This window comes from Benincasa hispida, chromosome 2 (genome assembly GCF_009727055.1).
Source record: "Benincasa hispida cultivar B227 chromosome 2, ASM972705v1, whole genome shotgun sequence".
Taxonomy (NCBI): Eukaryota; Viridiplantae; Streptophyta; class Magnoliopsida; order Cucurbitales; family Cucurbitaceae; genus Benincasa; species Benincasa hispida.
Window position 1 is genome coordinate 44,742,345 of NC_052350.1, and position 19,028 is coordinate 44,761,372.

The 19,028-nt window shown below is 35.9% G+C and overlaps 1 protein-coding gene across 1 annotated transcript in view; it reads left to right on the plus strand.

The window, feature by feature from the left end:
- Positions 1–19,028, plus strand: part of LOC120071672 (callose synthase 9-like) — a 143,548-nt gene that overhangs the window by 77,811 nt on the left and 46,709 nt on the right. Inside the window, exons 18-25 of the mRNA XM_039024046.1 lie at positions 1,838–1,887; positions 7,346–7,432; positions 15,060–15,151; positions 15,239–15,263; positions 17,813–17,907; positions 18,040–18,121; positions 18,237–18,397; positions 18,746–18,866. Of these exons, the coding sequence (XP_038879974.1) occupies positions 1,838–1,887; positions 7,346–7,432; positions 15,060–15,151; positions 15,239–15,263; positions 17,813–17,907; positions 18,040–18,121; positions 18,237–18,397; positions 18,746–18,866 (713 nt within the window). The remainder of the gene's footprint in view (positions 1–1,837; positions 1,888–7,345; positions 7,433–15,059; positions 15,152–15,238; positions 15,264–17,812; positions 17,908–18,039; positions 18,122–18,236; positions 18,398–18,745; positions 18,867–19,028) is intronic.

Consider the following 19,028-nt stretch of genomic DNA (forward strand, 5'->3'; position numbering starts at 1 on the left):
CAACATTGGAGAACACTTTGGTAGGTTGTGATGTTAGTCTTCTCACCTCGTGATCCTTTTAGGCTACAACCTTTGGTATGTCTGCTTTTAGCCTTTTAGGATCCTTCAGGAGAAAAGATTCGAAGGCTACTTGGAGCTTGTAAAAAGGCTTCTTTCTCGAATAGAGGACCAAGTTTGCTTTCTTTCATGGTGTGTTTACCACGTAATAGGGAGTGTTGTCTTTTATGATAGACTATTCGAAACCCTCTTTAGCTATAGTGAACACTAGTTGGAAATCCTCTTTAACTACAATGAACACATAATGTGTTTTTTCCCCCCTGATGGTGCCTTGTTTAATTCTTGTTTGGTTTTTCTATGTTCAAGTACTTAGAAATACATTCAAATAATTTTGATGGGTCTTTGTATTCTCATTTAAATATAAAATAATAGAGAACCAATATATTACAAAATAATGTTTTCTTAAATTAAAGTATGAAAAAGGATTGTTTTCAAATATAGAAAAATGAACCAAAATATTTTTAAATATAGCAAAATATCATTGGGTACCATTGATATACACTGATAGACTGCTATCAGATATACACGGATAGACTGCTATCATCCATCACTAATAGACATTGATAGACGCTGATAGATTGTAACATTTTATTATGTTTGAAAATATTTTCAACAGTTTAACATTTAAAACAATTCCCCTACAAAAAAAATGTAAATGCAAAAAATGAATAAATAAATAAAAGAAGCTTCAACCTTGACTTTTTTTTTTCAGCTTTAGTAGTCATAAAAAATGAAGTATAAAAAAATGTAATCAAATTTCTTTCTTAAATTAAAGTATAGAAAGATGTAATTGCATCAAAAATTGAAAACGTTTCAACTTTGATTTATTTATTTATTTATTTATTTATTTATTTATTATTATTATTATTATTATTATTATTATTATTGTAGTTTTAGTATAGTTATAAATAATGAAACATAAAAAATGTAATAAAAATTCTTTCTTAAAATAAAGTACACAAAATAGGGCGGTTTTCAAATGTAGAAAAATGAATCAAAATATTTACAAAATATAGCAAAATTTAAAAACTATTAATGATAGATGTTGATAAATACTGATAGACTTCTATCAGTAGTTATCAATCAATTTTAAAATTTTTCTATATCTTATAAATATTTTCAACAGTTTTATTATTTGAAATAATTTTTGAAAAATATAATTACAAAAAAATTGAAAAATAGTAGAAAAAGCCTAAACACTAACTAGAATAACCTGCAACCCGAACACAAAATTAACATAACCCAGACTATTTTACTCAGCACCCCAAACACAAACTATTATACTTCACAAACTATTATAACCCATAGACTATAATAATCACTGACGATAATAACCAACCTAGCGCCCCCAAGCAACCTCTTAATATTCTTTTAGATTATAGTTCCTTCTTTGTTAATTTGGATCCTTTTCTATTTTTCTTTTTATATAGATGGTTTCCCAATCTCCTTTGTATTCTTCATTTTTATCCTAATGAAAGTTTGGTTTCTCAATAAAAGAATTAAAAGAAAACTTTTTTGGTTCCTGACATGGATCTCATCAATAAATATGAACTTTGATCCATTATCCTTGCATCCTCTGTCATTTGTATTTATAACGGGATATCCTAAGGGAAGTCCTTGATATATCTTACGTCTTCAATCTCTCTTATTTTTTCTCTTTATAAAGAAAAGCCTTTACAGAATCGACAAAAATTTATTCATTACAATCATCTTTTACACTGTTTCGAATGTTATTCCCTTTCTTTTGTCTGACTTCTCATATCTTATATCCTATTTGCAGATAGTCCTAATGCTTTGACTATTCTTAGCTTATGGGTCCCCGTGGTTGCTGTAAGTTTAAATTTGCATACATCAATATTGCCCATGTACTGATATATTTGGTAGAACTGTCATTTCCCTTTTCAATTTGATTAGCCTACGAATTGTTCAATTATCATTTTTTTGTAAAATGTTGAATGCTTAGAATCATGATTGTCTGATTTACATAATTGGTATGATTTTAAAATAAAATAGATAAACTTGCTTTAATTAAGATGAGCAAGAGCAAGCCACACAAGAAGTTAGGTTAAGTCAAAAGATGGTTGATCGAGTCATCAGATTTAACAACTCAACTTGCTAAGATCTCTATCCAGAGTCATTAAGAAATAAAGGGAAAAGACCACCATAAATAACTTAATGAAAAAAATCAAATAATTTTGTTTCGAGATCCCTGCTAAAACAATAAACCAAAGCATTCAAAAGAGAAAACAAGCTGTACTTCTAGGAAGAAAACTCTAAAAGAGCACTGAAAAAAAAAATCGAAGTCTAAAGAATGGCATAAGTGGAACATACATCTCTCATCCTATGGCACTATCAATGGATCACCTCGTCACATGCCCTTTACGTTCTGATTATTACCCGGAAAATTTTAAAAGAAAAGGTCGAGTATTTTGATATCATTAATCAATGAGTTGATAAAAGTCATTTTGTTACATTGTTGACAATGAGCTGATGTAATAATAAAAATCATCTTGTTACATTGTTGTCAATCAGCTGATGTAAATCAATTATTATAAACAGATAGAAGTTGTTCTCAATATTTTTGGAGAGAATAATGATCTTATTCATTAATCAGGCTGAAGATACATATATATATATATAGGCAACTAAGAAACCCTAATCTAGGAGATGTAAAATTACAATAAAGGACAACTAATCATAATTACAATATAAATACATATTGTAACACTCTCCCTCAAACTGGAGCAAATATGTCAATCATGCCCAGCTTGTTGCACAGATAACTTATTCTTGCTCCATTTACTGCTTTAGGATATTTCCCAATTATTCTCCTGTCTTCACATTTTCTGTAGATATCAACCCTTGTATTTTCTCATGAATAAAATAACAATCCACTTCAAAATATTTAGTTCGTTCATGAAATATTGGGTCAGATGCAATGTGGAGAGCAGCTTGATTATCAAACCATAGTTTAGCTGGCACATTAACACTGAAGCCCACCTCAGATAAAAGTTGATGTATCTACACTATTTCACACACAGATTGTGCCATAGCTCTATATTATGACTCAACACTTGAACGTGAAATTACGTTATGTTTCTTACTTTTCCACGACACCAAGTTTCCTCCTACAAAAATACAATATCCAAAGGTCGATCGCTATCTTCTTGAGATCTAGCCCAATCAGCATCTGAAAAACATTCAACCCTTGTATGACCATGATCTTTATATAAGATCCCACGTCCAGGTGTATCTTTTAGATAACATAAGATTTGTTCAACTGCAACCCAATGATCCATAGTCGGGGAAGACATAAACTGACTCACAATACTCATAGAATAAGCAATGTTAGGTCGTATCACTGTTAAATAGTTCAACTTTCCAACTAATGTTCTATATATCTCGAGATATTTAAACAATTTTCCTTCCTTAGCAAGTTGCAAATTTGGTATCATTGGAGTGCTCGACTAAATTTACCAAACCATTCATGAGGACTTTGTCTCGATCCACACAAAGATTTTCGAAGGCGACACACCTTATCATTCTCCCCCTGAGCAACAAACCTAGGTGGTTACTCCATATAAACTTCCTCTCGAAGATCACCATGAAGAAAAACATTCTTAATATCAAGTTGATGCAAAGGTCAATTGTGAGTAGTAGCCATCGATATAAATAGTCGAATGTAAGTTAATTTGGCAACAAAAGAAAATGTATCAGAATAATCAATCCCATAGATTTGGGCATAAGCTTTGGCAACAAGACGAGCTTTCAACCGAGCCATTGTTCCATCGGGATTGACCTTTATAGCAAACACCCATTTACACCCAATGGCCTTCTTTGCAGCCGGATGCGAAACGAGATCCCAAGTACCATTATCATCCAAAGCAATCATATCCTCAATCATTACACTACGCCACTCGGGATGAGATAAAGCTTCATGAATAGAGTTAGGGATAGAGGTGGAATCAAGAGATGTAATAAAAGAATAAGTGGGATGAGACAACTGGTTATATGAAACAAACGAAGAAATAGGGTAAGTAAAAGTGCATTTACCTTTTTGAAAGGCAATGGGAAGATCATCACTTGGTCCTGGGTAAAATGTCGAAGAAGGCAGTGATGGAGGACATGGGTTTGAAAGTGGCTGTGGAGGACACCTGAAGTAGAATAACCGGAGGTTCGGAAGGAAGAGACATAGAGGAAGGTGGAGGAGAGGATGATGTAGAAGAGGTAATCTCATAGATAAAAAGATCATCATCCTCCCTCTGACACGGACTTGATGGTGATGGACTAAAGGGCATATCTTCGAAAAATGTAACATCAGGAGATATGAGATGCCTGTTTAGAGTAGGACAATAACAACGATAACCCTTTTGAACACTCGAATTGCCTAAGAAAATGCATTTCAAAGATTTCGGATCTAATTTGGTATGATCTGGACGAGTATCCCGAACAAAACAAATACAGCCAAAGATCTTAGGAGCAATAGGAAACAAAGATTTCGTAGGAAAAAGAGTACGATAAGGAATCTCTCCATTGAGGACAGAGGAAGACATTCTATCAATCAAGAAGCAAGCAGTGGACACAACATCAACCCAAAATTGCTTTGGAACATGCATTTGAAAGGATAAGGCGTAGGCTGTTTCAAGGAGGTATCTGTTCTTTCTTTTAGCAACTCCATTTTGATATGGAGTGTCTGTGCAAAAGGACTGAGAATGATGCCATGACCACATAAGTAAGATCCAAGTGCATGAGTGAAATATTCACCAGCATTATCAGTTCGCAAGGTTTTGATAGAGACATTAAATTGATTTTGAATCTCAACATGAAAAGCACAAAAATGAGACAATAACTCTAAACAATTTTTCATTAAATTTAATCAAGTAACACAAGAATAATCAACAACAAAAGTAACAAAGTAATGAAAACTTGTTTAAGACATGACTGGACAAGGACTCCAAATATCAGAATGGACTAACTCAAAAGGAGCACTTACTCGTTTATGAACTCTAGGACTAGAACTAAGACGATGAAATTGAGAAAACTGACACGAATCACAATTCAAAGACGACAAGGAACAAAATTTTGGATAAAGTTTCTTCAACACGAACAACAATGGATCACCCAAGCGACAATGGACTTCAAATGGGGATGTAACTCCAGAGCAAGCCACAACTTTCGGTATTTGATGGTAAAAAATGTAAAGGCCCTCTGACTCAGGCCCTTTACCAATAATCTTCTTCGTCATACGATCCTGAAACAAGCAATAACCAGGTAAAAACGGGGCAAAACAATTAAGGTCACTAGTAAGCTAGCTAATAGAAATTAGATTAAAAGAAAATTGAGGCAAATGTAATACAGAAGACAAAGAAAGTGATGGAGTGAGAGAAATGGTGCCGGATCTAAGAACAAAAGAGGTTGATCCATTTGCCAAAGTGACAGATTGAGATGAGATAGGGGACAAAGGCGTAGAAAATAAGTTAGAATTACTTGTCATATGAGCGGTGGCACCCGAGTCTATGACCCATTTGGTAGATGATGTAAGAAGACATTTCGAATTACTTGTCTCAGCAATGGTGGCAATAGGATTCGATGACGAAGATGCTTGCAATGATTCCTGGAACACTTGAAATTTAGCAAAGTTGTCAGTAGAGATGGTAACAGACTTCTCAACCATATCATTAGTGGAAGTTATTTAAGCATGTTGAGATCGTTGAGTCTTATACAACTACTTTCAACAATCACGTTTCAGATGTCCTGGCTTACGTCAATAGTAACAGATGATCTCTTGGGAATTTGATTTTCGATTTTCATAACTAGGCTTCTGAAAATTGTTAGTCGTCCTTGAAGTACCCCGGGAGTTATTATTATTCTTAGCATTGTTAGGTTGAGAAACAAACGAATCGGATTGAGAACTCTCAATATGAAGAACACGACTGAAGGCTTCCTCTAATGACGGAATTTCAGAATCAGAAAGAATCTGTGTTTTAGCCATTCCAAACTCAGATAAAAGCCCATTAAAAAATATCAGAACATCCATCTTTTCTCGCTAAGCTTGTTGAACTTTGACATCGGGGCTAAACGGTAATGGTAAAGCAAGTTCTATAGCTGTCTTCTCAAGTCTCATAAAGTAACTTGTAATAGATTCTACTTTCTGTTCAGCTCGAAAGAATTGCATACAGATATCAAACATTCGATGTACGTGTTCTTTTCTAGAGAATAGAAATTCTAAGAGTTCTAAGAGTTCCTTCACAAAATCACAATGATCTACCAAACCAATAACCTCACTTTCAATAGAATTCTTTATCTGAAGATAAAGTCGAGCATCATCGCAAAGTCAAGCCTTTTTCTTATCATCTTTTGGTGGCTCCTTAGTCACATGGTCATCCATATCTGTGCTAAGCAAATAAATTAAACCGTCCGACACTATTCATAGTAATTAGATCCATTTAATTTATGTTCAATTATTTTCGATGCTAGGGGAATTACATTAAATACTACTATATGCTTCATTTCATTCCTTATGGCTTAACAAACAATTTGTAGATCTCACGAGTGGAAAGAGAAAATAAGAATAGAAATTAAAGATGAACCAAAGAGCAAAACAGCTCCAAATTGAAACAAAACAGCAACGAACCCCAAGCACAAAAAGGGTATTTTTTTCAAATAACTCACAACCAAGTAGATTTCAATAAAACCAAATGCAGGAACAATCAGAAAATATGAACCGAGAACCCAACTGACGGAATGTGGAACGGTGGGCTCATGCGTTGGCGCATGGCAACGGATGAAACTCTTGGTGGCGGCACATGAACCTCACGTGTGGCCTTTCCCGGCGATTGACGATTGCAGACTGGAATGGACGGTGATGGCACTTCTCCTGGGATGGGAGGTCTAGACAAACGACCACTCAAACTTGATGACTCAACTCAAACCCTAACCTTATGAGAAGTGTCAACTCTAACATATCCTAAACTGCTATGATACCATGTTCACAATACTTTTAGAGAGAATAATGATCTTATTCATTAATTAGGCTGAAGATACATACATACACGCACACACACATATATAGGCAACTAAGAAACCCTAATCTAGGAGATGTAAAATTACAATATAAATACATGTTATAACAGAAGTCACCTTGTTGTGATCCTTTTCTTGAATATCATATGCTTGAAATTAGCAGTACATAGCTATCGTTGGGTTGGGAGAATTCAAATTTGTATATATTTTTTTTGTCTGTAATGGGTGTGCTGTTTACTTATCTCTATTTAATTTATGGTTGTAGATTTACATCTTGGACGTTCATGTTTTCTATACTGTTATAATGGCCATTTGGAGTTCCTTAATTGGGGAAAGAGACCGTCTTGGAGAGGTACTGGTCAATTCTTATTGATTTCTTGTATTTCCTCCTTTATATGAAATGAATTAGGAAAATAGTCATGTTTCACCTTGCACTTGACTATGTGGATCAATTTTAGTTCTAAAGTTTTATTTGGTCAAATTGAATTGTAAATTTGATTATAAATTATTAAATTAATACTTTGTAAACCCATTAAATAATTAAACAAAGACATCAAATAAATTACATAAATGCTTGCAAACAAAACTTTTCAAATCTAGCTGGAATACCATAATGTTAAAAAAATCCAAATGCAACCATAATGGATCACACATGAATCCAAATCGAATCATAATTGACTATAAGTAAAAGGAAAAAAAAAACTTTCGGCGATGTGATTCTCTTTGTTCGCTCTCCTCCTAACCCTTCCTCCTAACCCTTCCATAAAGCCTTATAAAGACATTTGTCCGAAGGGGATGAAGGGGAGAGATGAGTAGTAAGGGATTTTACTGAAAAATTGCCATGTGCTTCTAGGGGCCATGTTCTCGTATCAGAATTTTTCGAAATTCTTACCTGAAATTAGAGTTAGCAAATCCTGAAACTCTATTATCTCGTCGTCTTTAAGCAATCGACGAAAGACAATAGACCCAGAAGCCAGCATATGATCCCAATGAGATGGTATGGATCCCTTTTTTTTTTTGAAAAGAAAACAACCTTTATTAATCAATATAATTAGTACAAGAGATGAGTACTTTGATAATAAAGGAAAATACAAGGAAATCAATCAGGAAACCAAAGGATCAGTAGGTGCACAAGGACATTTCAACTAGGTTGACACCCCCATAGCACCCTCATCATATACAACAAATTGAGAATGCCAACAAAGGCTAAAATAAGAGTAGTCTAATGAAGCAATACAATTTGAATGTTGCAACCGAACAAAATATAGAACTAGGCTATAGAAATCTAAATTACATCAAGAAGCTAAGACAAATAAGAGTACTAAAGAAAGCGAAGCTGCTGTCTCTATTTCTGATGCTTCGATTAATCTTCCAATTGACAAAAAGATTGCCAATTTAAACTTATGTCTTGCAAGGAGTAGGCTTCAAAGCAATTAGAAATGGAGCACCAAAGCGAGGCATTGAGCTTTGCTGCCTTAAAGCGATTATACCAAGGAGTTTCAATCCCATTGAACATTCTTTGATTTCTTTCAAACCAGATTTCAACCAGCATTGCTTTTACTCCATTAGTCCATGGTAAATTGGAGTATTTCTTCAGAATAGGACTTGAAAGTAGCTGCTGAACATTGCATCTAAAGGAAAAATCAAAGACCCAAGAAGTGTTGCAGCACTTAAGGAATTTCTTCCAGCAGTTGAAGGCAAAACAGCAGTCAAAAAATAAATGTTGGAGGTCTTCTTCGGCTGATTTACAAAGGACACACCAATTGGGGGAAATAGAAAAGCAAGGCAGCTTTTTTTGCAGCACCGATGAACAATTTAGGGTTCCAAACAGCATTATCCAAACAGTTATATTAACCCTTCGAGGGCTGTTAGACTTCCATAGACTCTTGTGAAGGCTGGTTGATAATGGGGTGGTCTCGGAAAGAAGGTTAAATAGGGATTTTACTGAGAAAGAGCTATGTTTTTCAAGGGACCAAATACGAATGTCTTCCTTATTGGATAATCTTTGCTCAGCCAATAATGCTAGTAAGGCTTGGAACTCTAAAATCTCATCATCTTTTAGGTCTCTTCTGAAGTTTAGAGTCCAAAAAGAGGTGTGATAGTCCCAATACTGTGATAATGAACCATTTGGAAGCAATGTTAGTCTGAAAAGGGAAGGAAATCTGTCTTTTAACTGAAAAGAGTCCAGCCAAGGGTCATGCCAAAATGCAATTTTGGTTCCATTCCCTACTTTAAAGACGGCCAACTTCTCAATAATCAACCAAGATCTTGAAATACTTATCCAAGGGCTTCGAAGACTACAATGAACCTTGCCGGAAGTAAGCCAACCAAAAAGACGGCTACCATGTATACTCAAAATAACTTGGCTCCAAAGGGAAGGTTGCTCTTTTAGGAATCTCCAACCCCATTTGGCTAATAAGGCCACATTTTTAGCTTTTAAACCTCCACCAGAACTCCTGTGCCTATACCCCACAACAAAATGGGATGGCCGAACGGAAAAACAGTCACCTTATTGAGGTTGCTCGGGCACTCATGATTCCTGCATCCATACCCTCATACCTATGGGGCGAAGCTGTACTCACTGCAGCTCATCTCATTAATCAAATGCCTTCCCGTGTTCTCAAGTTCCAGACTCCTTTAGCCCATTTCAAAGAATCCTTCTCTTCTAACCGACTTTTCCCAGATGTTCCTCTTCGGTGTTTGGGTGTACGGTGATTGTTCATAATCATGGTTCCCACGGTAAATTCGCTCCTAGGGCTCAAAAATGTGTCTTTCTTGGGTATCCGCTCCATCAACGGGGCTACAAATGTTATCAACCATCTTCTCGAAAGTACTTCATCACCATGGATGCTACCTTTCAAGACGATAAACCTTTCTTTCCTGTTAGTCCTTTTCAAAGGGAGACTTCGAGTGAAGAGACTAACACATCATCCACTTATTCCATTCTTGTAGACTTGTTTCTTGAACCAATTCCTGACACTAATCTTGGCTCTCCCATTCCTGACAATCCTATCCTTCCTAAAAAAAAGTTCCTTGGATAACCTACTGTCAAAAGAATCTACAAAAGGAAATAGTTTCCCCTGCTGCTCCACCGGAAAGTGTTCAAGAGTCAGAACCAGAGCCAACTCAAGGTAACCATATTCTTGATAATAATAACTCTTTTGAAAGTAATGCAGTGAACACTGACGATGCAGCGACTCTTGACAAAATTTGGGAGGATGAGAGTAATGAATTTCCCCCTGATGATGTTCAAGAGATTGAAAATGTGCAGCAGATGAATACAGAGGAAAAGGGTAACAAGACCAGTGAAATTGATGCCACCCTAGACTTACCAATTGCCCTGCGAAAGGGAACAAGGTCCTGCACTAAGTACTCTATGAAAAGCTTCTTATCTTACAGTAGTTTGTCAACAAGATTCAAGGCTTTCACCACTCGTCTGGACATTGTGACTATTCCGGGAAATGTGTACAAGGCTCTGGAAATTCCTGAATGGCGAGCTACAGTCATGGAAGAAATGCGGGCACTCAAGACCAACAAGACATGGGATCTAGTTGTTCTTCCTAGAGGTCACAAAACCGTCGGGTGCAAATGGGTGTTCACGGTCAAATACAAATCCGATGGGACTCTCGACAGATATAAGGCCAGATTAGTCGCGAAAGGGTTCATTCAAACATATGGGGTGGACTATTCAGAAACTTTCTTGCCAGTGGCAAAACTCAACACTATTCGGGTTCTTCTCTCTGTTGCTGTGAACCTAGTCTGGCCTCTAAATCAGTTGGATGTAAAAAATGTGTTTCTAAATAGTGAGTTGGAAGAAGAGGTTTTTATGACCTCTCCTCCAGGGTTTGAAGCACAGTTTGGGAGTCAGGTGTGCAAGCTAAAGAAGTCTTTGTATGGTCTGAAACAGTCTCCTAGAGTCTGGTTCGATCGGTTCACTACCTTTGTCAAAATCCAGGGGTACATTCAAGGTCACTCTGATCACACCCTGTTCACTAAGAAGTCAGCATCAGGAAAAGTAGCAGTGTTATTCGTATACGTTGACGATATTATTTTGTCAGGGAATGATTCTGTAGAAATTGACAAGCTGAAACAGAAAATGGCAGAGGAGTTTGAAATTAAAGATCTTGGTTCCTTGAGGTACTTCCTAGACATGGAGGTAGCAAGATCAAAGGAAGGGATCTCAGTGTCTCAGAGAAAATATACGTTAGACCTTCTACAAGAGACTGGGATGACTAGATGTAGACCTGCAGATACTCCAGTTGAGGTCAACAATAATCTGGTAAGCTTAGTAGACGACGTACCAGTGAACAAGGAGAGATATCAACGTCTTGTAGGGAAGCTGATATGTCTCTCACACACCAGACCTGATATTTTATATGCTGTGAGTTTGGTAAGCCAGTTTATGCAAGCCCCATGTGAGAGACACATGGAAGCTGTTAACTGAATTTTGAGATATCTAAAGTCAACACCTGGGAAGGGCTTGATGTTCAGGAAAAATGATAGAAGATGCATAGAAGCCTACACTGACTCATACTGGGCCGGTTCCGCTACTGATAGGAAGTCAACCTCAGGGTATTGTACCTTAGTATGGGGAAACCTCGTTACATGGAGGAGTAAGAAACATGGTGTCGTGGCTAAAAGTAGTACCGAAGCTGAATACAGAGCTATAAGCTTGAGTATCTGTGAGGAAATTTGGTTGAAGAAGGTATTAGTAGATCTTCATCAAGAGAGATGAGACTCTACTGTGACAACAAGGCTGCTATCAATATTGCTAATAACCCTGTTCAACATGATAGAACCAAACATGTTGAGATTGACCGAAATTTCATAAAAGAGAAACTTGACAATGGTAGTATTTGTGTTCCTTATGTTCCATCCAGTCAACAGATTGCGGATGTTCTGACTAAGGGCTTACCTAGACAGATGTTTGACACTTGTATTAGCAAGTTGGGTCTTATTGATATTTATGCCCCAACTTAAGGGGGAGTGTTGAAATGGTGTTTTAGCCCTAAGGGCGTTTTAGTCTTTTTCTCAGTGTCTATTGTCTAGGGTTTCTCTCTGTTTGGTTATTTATACCTGTCTTGTGTTGGGTACTATGTATCAAAAAAATTAAAAGAATAAAAATTCTCCTATCGTGGTTTTTCTCCCTGATCTAGGGTTTCCACGTAAATATGTGTTTCTTTTCTTCTCTTCTCTTTTCAATAAGAAGAACTTTGACTCAAGATGGATTATGTGGATGATGGGCTGTATTTCTAACACAGAATTCTCAATCTTCATAAATGGAAGACCTCATGGCAGAATTCAAGCTTCAAGAGGAATAAGGCAAGGTGACCCTCTTTCTCCTTTCTTATTCATACTAGTCAGTGAAGTCCTAAATGCATTACTTTCCCAGTTTCAAGAAAAAGGCAAGTTTGAAGGTTTTCTTGTTGGCAAAGATAGAATTCATGTTCCTATTTTACAATTTGCGGATGATACCTTAATTTTCTGCCAAGATGACAAAGAAAAACTCAGCAACCTAAAGAAAATAATTGAATTATTTGAGTGGTGTTCAGGGCTGAAGGTAAATTGGGAAAAATCAGCTTTATGTGGCATCAATATAGACCATTTCAAGTTACAATCAGAAGCAGCCCTCTTAAATTGCAAGGTTGTCCACCTCCCATTTATGTACCTCGGCCTTCCTCTAGGGGGATATCCTAAACAACTAGCTTTTTGGCAACCACTGATCAACAAAGTACAAAGCAAACTGGACAAATGGAAGAGATACAACCTCTCAATAGGAGGTTGTGCCACCCTTTGTAAGTCAGTTCTTTCTCATATACCAACTTACTATATGTCACTTTTTCATATGCCAAAAAAGGTGATTCAATCTCTAGAAAGAACATTGAGGAATTTTTTTTTGGGAAGGGCATTCCGGAAGTAAATAAATCATCTGGTTAAATGGAGCATAGCTTCACGGTCCCAAGAAGATGGTGGACTCGGCATTGGGTGCTTGAAACTCAAAAATCAGGGTCTTCTAGCAAAATGGGGGTGGAGGTTTTTCTTTGAGGACAACTCACTTTGGAGCAAAGTTATTATTAGCATTCGTGGAAGAAGTAAGTTTGGTTAGCATACCAATGGTAAATTTTCCAGCAGCCTTAGAAGCCCATGGATTAATATTTCAAGATTTTGGTTAAAAGTGGATTCCTTGGCAGCCTTTAAGGTTGGTAATGGTGAAAGAATAATCTTTTGGAGAGATCCTTGGTTGGATTTGGTTCCTCTAAAAGTCTCATTCCCTAATCTTTTCACTATCTCCACCAAACCCGAAGGTTCATTACAAGATTATTGGGATGAGATTTCAACATCTTGGACTTTTCACTTTAGAAGAATATTAAAGGATGAAGAGGCAGAAAACTTTCAGCTTCTGTCTGGAAAACTCAATCACTATAAACTTAAGTCAATTCCAGATAAAAGACGGTGGTCTTTAGAACCAAATAGGGTTTACTCAGTCAAGTCTCTTGTAAAGCATCTATCTTTCTCCTCCCCAATTGGCCAGTCACTAGAATCAGCATTATGGAAGTCTAAGAGCCCTAGAAGGGTGAATATTCTAATTTGGATCATGCTGAATGGCTCTCTTAATAGTGCAGACTTCCTCCAAAGGAAGTTACCTACTCACTATATTTCTCCACAGGTTCGCACTCTTTGTTGGGTAAACTCAGAATCTCTCTTGCATTTGTTCTTCCAATGTGTTTTTGCAGAATTTTGTTGGACATCCCTTTTCAAATGCTTTAATGTTAGTTGGGTTCTCGATAATGACTTTAAGACTAATGTGCTTCAACTCTTAATCGGGCCACGTCTGAAGAAGAAGCCTAAACTACTTTGGACCAACGCAGTTAAAGCTTTATTATTAGAAATTTGGTTTGAAAGAAATCAAAGAGTATTTCAAGAAAAAGCCTCTTCTAGTTCAGCTAAGTTTGATATCGCCCACATCAACGCCTCCTCCTGGTGCTCGCTTTCCAAAGCTTTTCAAGCCTTCTCTTTACAAGATATCAACCTCAATTGGAAAGCTTTTATTTTCCCGCTCTCTTGATTTTGTAACAGCATAGTAGTGGTTATTATTTTCAGTTTAACTTTCAGATAACCATAAGGTCCCCTTCATTTTGTACTTAGTTTTGGATTCTAGTTTTTCTTGGAGATGATGAGAATGCTAGGGAGGTGTCAACCTAGTTGAGATGTCCTAGTGCATTTGCTGATCCATTTTGTACTTTTTAGAGTGCTTGTTTGTAGTGCACTTTATGTTTGTTTCCTTCTTGTCACTTGTAACATTTTTCATTATCTTAATGAAGTGGATTGTTTCTTGTTCAAAAAAAAAAAGCGCACAATCTTTTGTTCTTGGAGATGATGATGGTGCTATGGGGGTGTCAACCTAGTTGAGATGCCCAAGTGCACCTGTTGATCCTAAGTTTTAGTTTTAGTCCTATTTTGTTGTTTCTCTTGTTTTTTGAGCTTTAGTCTCATTTTATTATCTTAATGAATATTGAGGATCATTTCCATTTCCCAAAAAAAAAAAAAAAATTGTTATTCTAATAAAAGATATACTAATCTTTTTTTAGCTGACAGTTTATTTATTTATTTATTGTGATTTATGAAGCATTACTACATCTAACTAATTTGTTAATTATTTTATTTTTGTTGGAACAACTGTTTGTCAAAGAGTGATTATTTCTGAATATCAAATAAATTGTTATGATAGCATCATATTATTAAATAACATAAGAACCAATTGAATAATATTCAAAGATTATAAAATGATGGTCTTCTTTTAAATGAATTTTGTTGATGTGATGGAGTTATGCCGAGATTTGGTTTGAAATCTAACATGTTAACATCTATGTTTGCTTGAATGCATAAAACTCTTGCTTTTAGTACAATAGTTGAAAGTCAAAATTTCCCCCGTTTTCATTTTTACCTTGGTTTCTATTTTCTCTTTTTATCACCTTCAGATTAGATCATTGGAAGCCGTACATAAACTGTTCAAGCGGTTTCCTGGAGCTTTTATGGACACTCTACATGTTCCTCTCCAAGAGAGGCTTGGGTATTTTTCATAAGATGGCAATCTAAACTACATTTCTTTTTATAAACCTTTCTCCCTTTATCTAGTATCTAAACATATCTTTTGCAGGTTTTCGAATTGGTCATCAAGTCAGGTGAGTTCCCCTATTGCCTCCTTCTAGGTTTTTGAAAAGATCATCGGACCTCTTCAAACTACGTTGATTGAAAGTTTGAGATATACTAATGTTTTTTTTTTTAATATGGTGGTGTCAACCTAGTTGAGATACCCACCTGCTGATCCTTAGTTCTAGTTCTTGTTGTTCTTTGTATCTATATTTTGTACTTTGAGCAATAGTCTCGTTTCATTATTTCAATGAAGAGGCTTGTTTCTGTTTAAAAAAAAAGGCGCTGATTTCATTGATATGTGAAATTTACATAAGGAAAAAACTCAAAGATGACTAGAAAAAGCTCTCCCAATTTTGAAGAAGAGAGGCAAAGCTATAAAATAAGGACTTTTTGTTCCTTTTTTTGTTCTATCTTGTTTTGTGACTTTTGTGACCTTTGCTACTATTTCTTATGTTTTGTTTTGCTTTGTACTTTAGAACAATAGTCTCTTTTGATTTCTTTAATGAAAAGTTCCGTATGATTTAAAAAAATACTCCAAAACTAAGCTTCCGAAGAACAATGTTGATCTTATTTGATTAAGTCTCTAACCAAATCACCTAATAAAGAGAGCTAGAAGAAGGATCAGGGTTGCTCACCAAAGCAGCCATGAGAGACTTGACTGTAAATGTATTCGATGGATCAAGGGGTTGGGACCAAGAATCATCGTTGCCATGTAATGAAATGGAAGATAGTAGATAAAAAAAGAAGCCCATTCAGTAGTTTCCAACTCATTAAGATTCTGAGGAAGAAACGAATTCCAAGCACTTTGAGACAATATCCATGCATCGCCAGCTATAATAGAAGGTCGTTTAGTTAATTGGAACAGAAGGGAATAGTGGCAGAAATTGATGGCCGACAGTACAAACAAGGACGATTGAGGATGGCCACTCACGAATGACTGACGAGAACCAAAAACCAGTGTGCAACGAACGTAGATCAGCAAAAAACCATGAGCTTCTGACGAGATGCGAGCTTCTAGTGAGATGTGAACAACCAGTGGCTAATGATCGAAGTTGTTAACAACTGGCGGCGATGATGCAGGTAGTGGCAGCTGCAGAGGATAGGATTTTATGGTTTCAACACAGTTCAGCAAGGAGTCATCGTTCTTCAAAGGTTTTCAGTCAGTCGACTCTTTCCATCCTTGGTTTGACTAGAGGTATTGCTTGTCACTCCTTTTGAGGATCTCTCTTGCCCCTATGATTCTGATGAGGACTCAGTCATTAGCTTGAGTAGTGAAGTATCTGATTTTCATCATTTATATTTGATTCCTAAGGAATCGTTTTTAGATGAACAAATAGAGGAAGCTTTTGATTAATTGTTCCATAGGATTGAGGAAAAGCAGTGTGTTCAAGTTAGAAGGATGAGTGCTTCTCCTTTGTCTCCTCTCTTGGATACCATCCATTTTTTTTTCCATTTATAGAAGCTTGTGGTCTTCAATTGTGTAAAGTGGGTTGAATTTGTCTCTGATCTTTCAGAATGCTCCTTTGCACTTTTGTTTCGGTGGTAGTCCTTTGGGTTGAAGCTACACTCTTCAGGATTAAATCTTTTTAAAGATCTTCAAAGGTTGTTGGTTCATGTTGGGTTCTTCTTCCTTCGGTATCGTGCCCTCTTTGTTTGGTAGTTTGGATAGTCTTGCAATCTTTCTATTCATGTGTCCTTTCTCAAGCTTAGTTGGAGTTCGAGTTTTCTGTTAAAGCTTTGGTTTTAAAGAGTTCGATGGTCTTTATAGGATAAGCCTCTCCATTGGATTGCTCGCTTTGGTTAAGTACGGTTTCAAGCCTCTTCGTGTTAGATCTGAATTGATTTTATTTCTCCAGCTTTGTCATTTTCTCCTTTTCTTCTATTTGTATTCGTTTTATTAATGGATATTTTTGCTTTTGGTTTCTTTGTACTTTGAGCATTAGTCTCTTTTCATTTATCAATGAAAAGTTGTTTCCTTATATATATATATATTAGGTGCTCTCATACCATGCTGAAAATATTTTTTTGGTCTTATCCCTTTGAGAAAGAATGGGTTTCTTAGAACACCCAACAAATAAGGAAAATAAGCCTACAGCAAATATAACACAATGAATACAATAATTAATAAAGAAAAGGAAATAATCAACAAAGATCTAACACTGTAGTTTGATAGCCTGGCAAGTATCTGAAGTGCCAAGTTTTCCTCATGTCAGCCTAGGATGTGCTAGCAGAAAATTAGTGTATGCATGCATTGTAGGTTTAAAATGCTATTGTAATGTAACATTGTAGGTTAGGGAGGATGGCAAAGTGCTTTATTTGGAGACTGGGAGTATAGACTCAAAAAAAATGAAAAGGGGAAGGCAACTTGGTGGACTCTTGATGGGTTGAGTATGTAGAAACTATAAAAGAGAAAAGAAAAGTTCTTTAAAATGCGAAACAAGATTGATTAGATGATAGGTTTTCATGCTCATGTTAGTTTGCTTCCTTAAATGCCTTTATTTAGGCCTCTGTTTAGGCCTTATTTTTGCTTCCCATCTATGGAAAGTGTTCATGCAAATATGTTAAGTTGTTTGTCAAGGTTGTTGAGAAAGACAAGTTCGATGCTGCTCGATTTTCTCCCTTCTGGAATGAAATCATAGCAAGTTTACGGGAAGAAGATTATATTACAAACTTGTGAGTATATTTTCTAGAGATTCTTGCTGTTATATGATTTTTATGTTCTTCTATCTGGTACTGTCAGATGTTTATGGATTGTTTCTATTGCCTCATTTTCATATTTTTTTTCAACTTTTTGTGGTTTTCTAGGGAAATGGAGTTACTTCAAATGCCTAAAAACAAGGGTAATCTTCCCATGGTTCAGTGGCCACTTTTTCTTCTTGCCAGCAAGGTCAGTTATCATTTGAAAAAAAGGGACTTAAATAATCATGCTTTTTAATACCGATGCTTTGACTGATTGTGTTCCAATTGTTTACAACATTTTTATTGCGGTTATGAAACTGTAGATATTTCGAGCTAAGGATATTGCTCTTGAAAGACGAGATTCGCATGACAAGTTGTGGGAGCATATTTCAAGAGATGACTATATGAAATATGCAGTACAGGAATGTTACCATGCCATTAAGCTTATCTTAATGGAATTACTCGTTGGGGAAGGAAGGATGTGGTATTTACTTTGCAGTCTCCATATGGTTCTTTTATTTTTTATAAGCTCAATAATGCAATATATCATATATGCAAACCTCAACTCTACTGACCAAAAAGAGGTACATTAGGAAAACTATAGATCTGCCTAGAGCGTGAGTTGAGGAATGCATTATAATTAAAAAAAGAAAAAAGGGGGGTAAACTCTGCAATTGACTAGAGTAAATGTATGGTGCTGGCTTATTTTACCTTGCTTTTCCCTTTCATATAAAATTTTATCAAAAACCTATATGATGCACAAAAAATTAATTGTTGCAAAAGAAAAAAAAAAAGTCTTTTCTTTTTATTTAAATTTCTTGTACTTTTTCAGGGTTGAAAAGGTTTTTGAAGACATTCAAGCTAGTATAGCAAACAATTCCATTCTCAATGACTTCCAGCTAAATAAACTGCCACTTGTGATTACAAGAGTGACTGCTCTGATGGGTATTCTGGTACGTATATTTAGTTTAAAATTTATTGAATTACAAAATCTTGAGTTGTATTACCTAGTTTGTGGAAACTTTTTCATATTAAAAAGAAGAGGAAGAAAAAGAAAAGAAAGAGAAAAAAAAGTTAAATGTTCTACCTTGTTGGGAAACATCAGATGTAAAGCC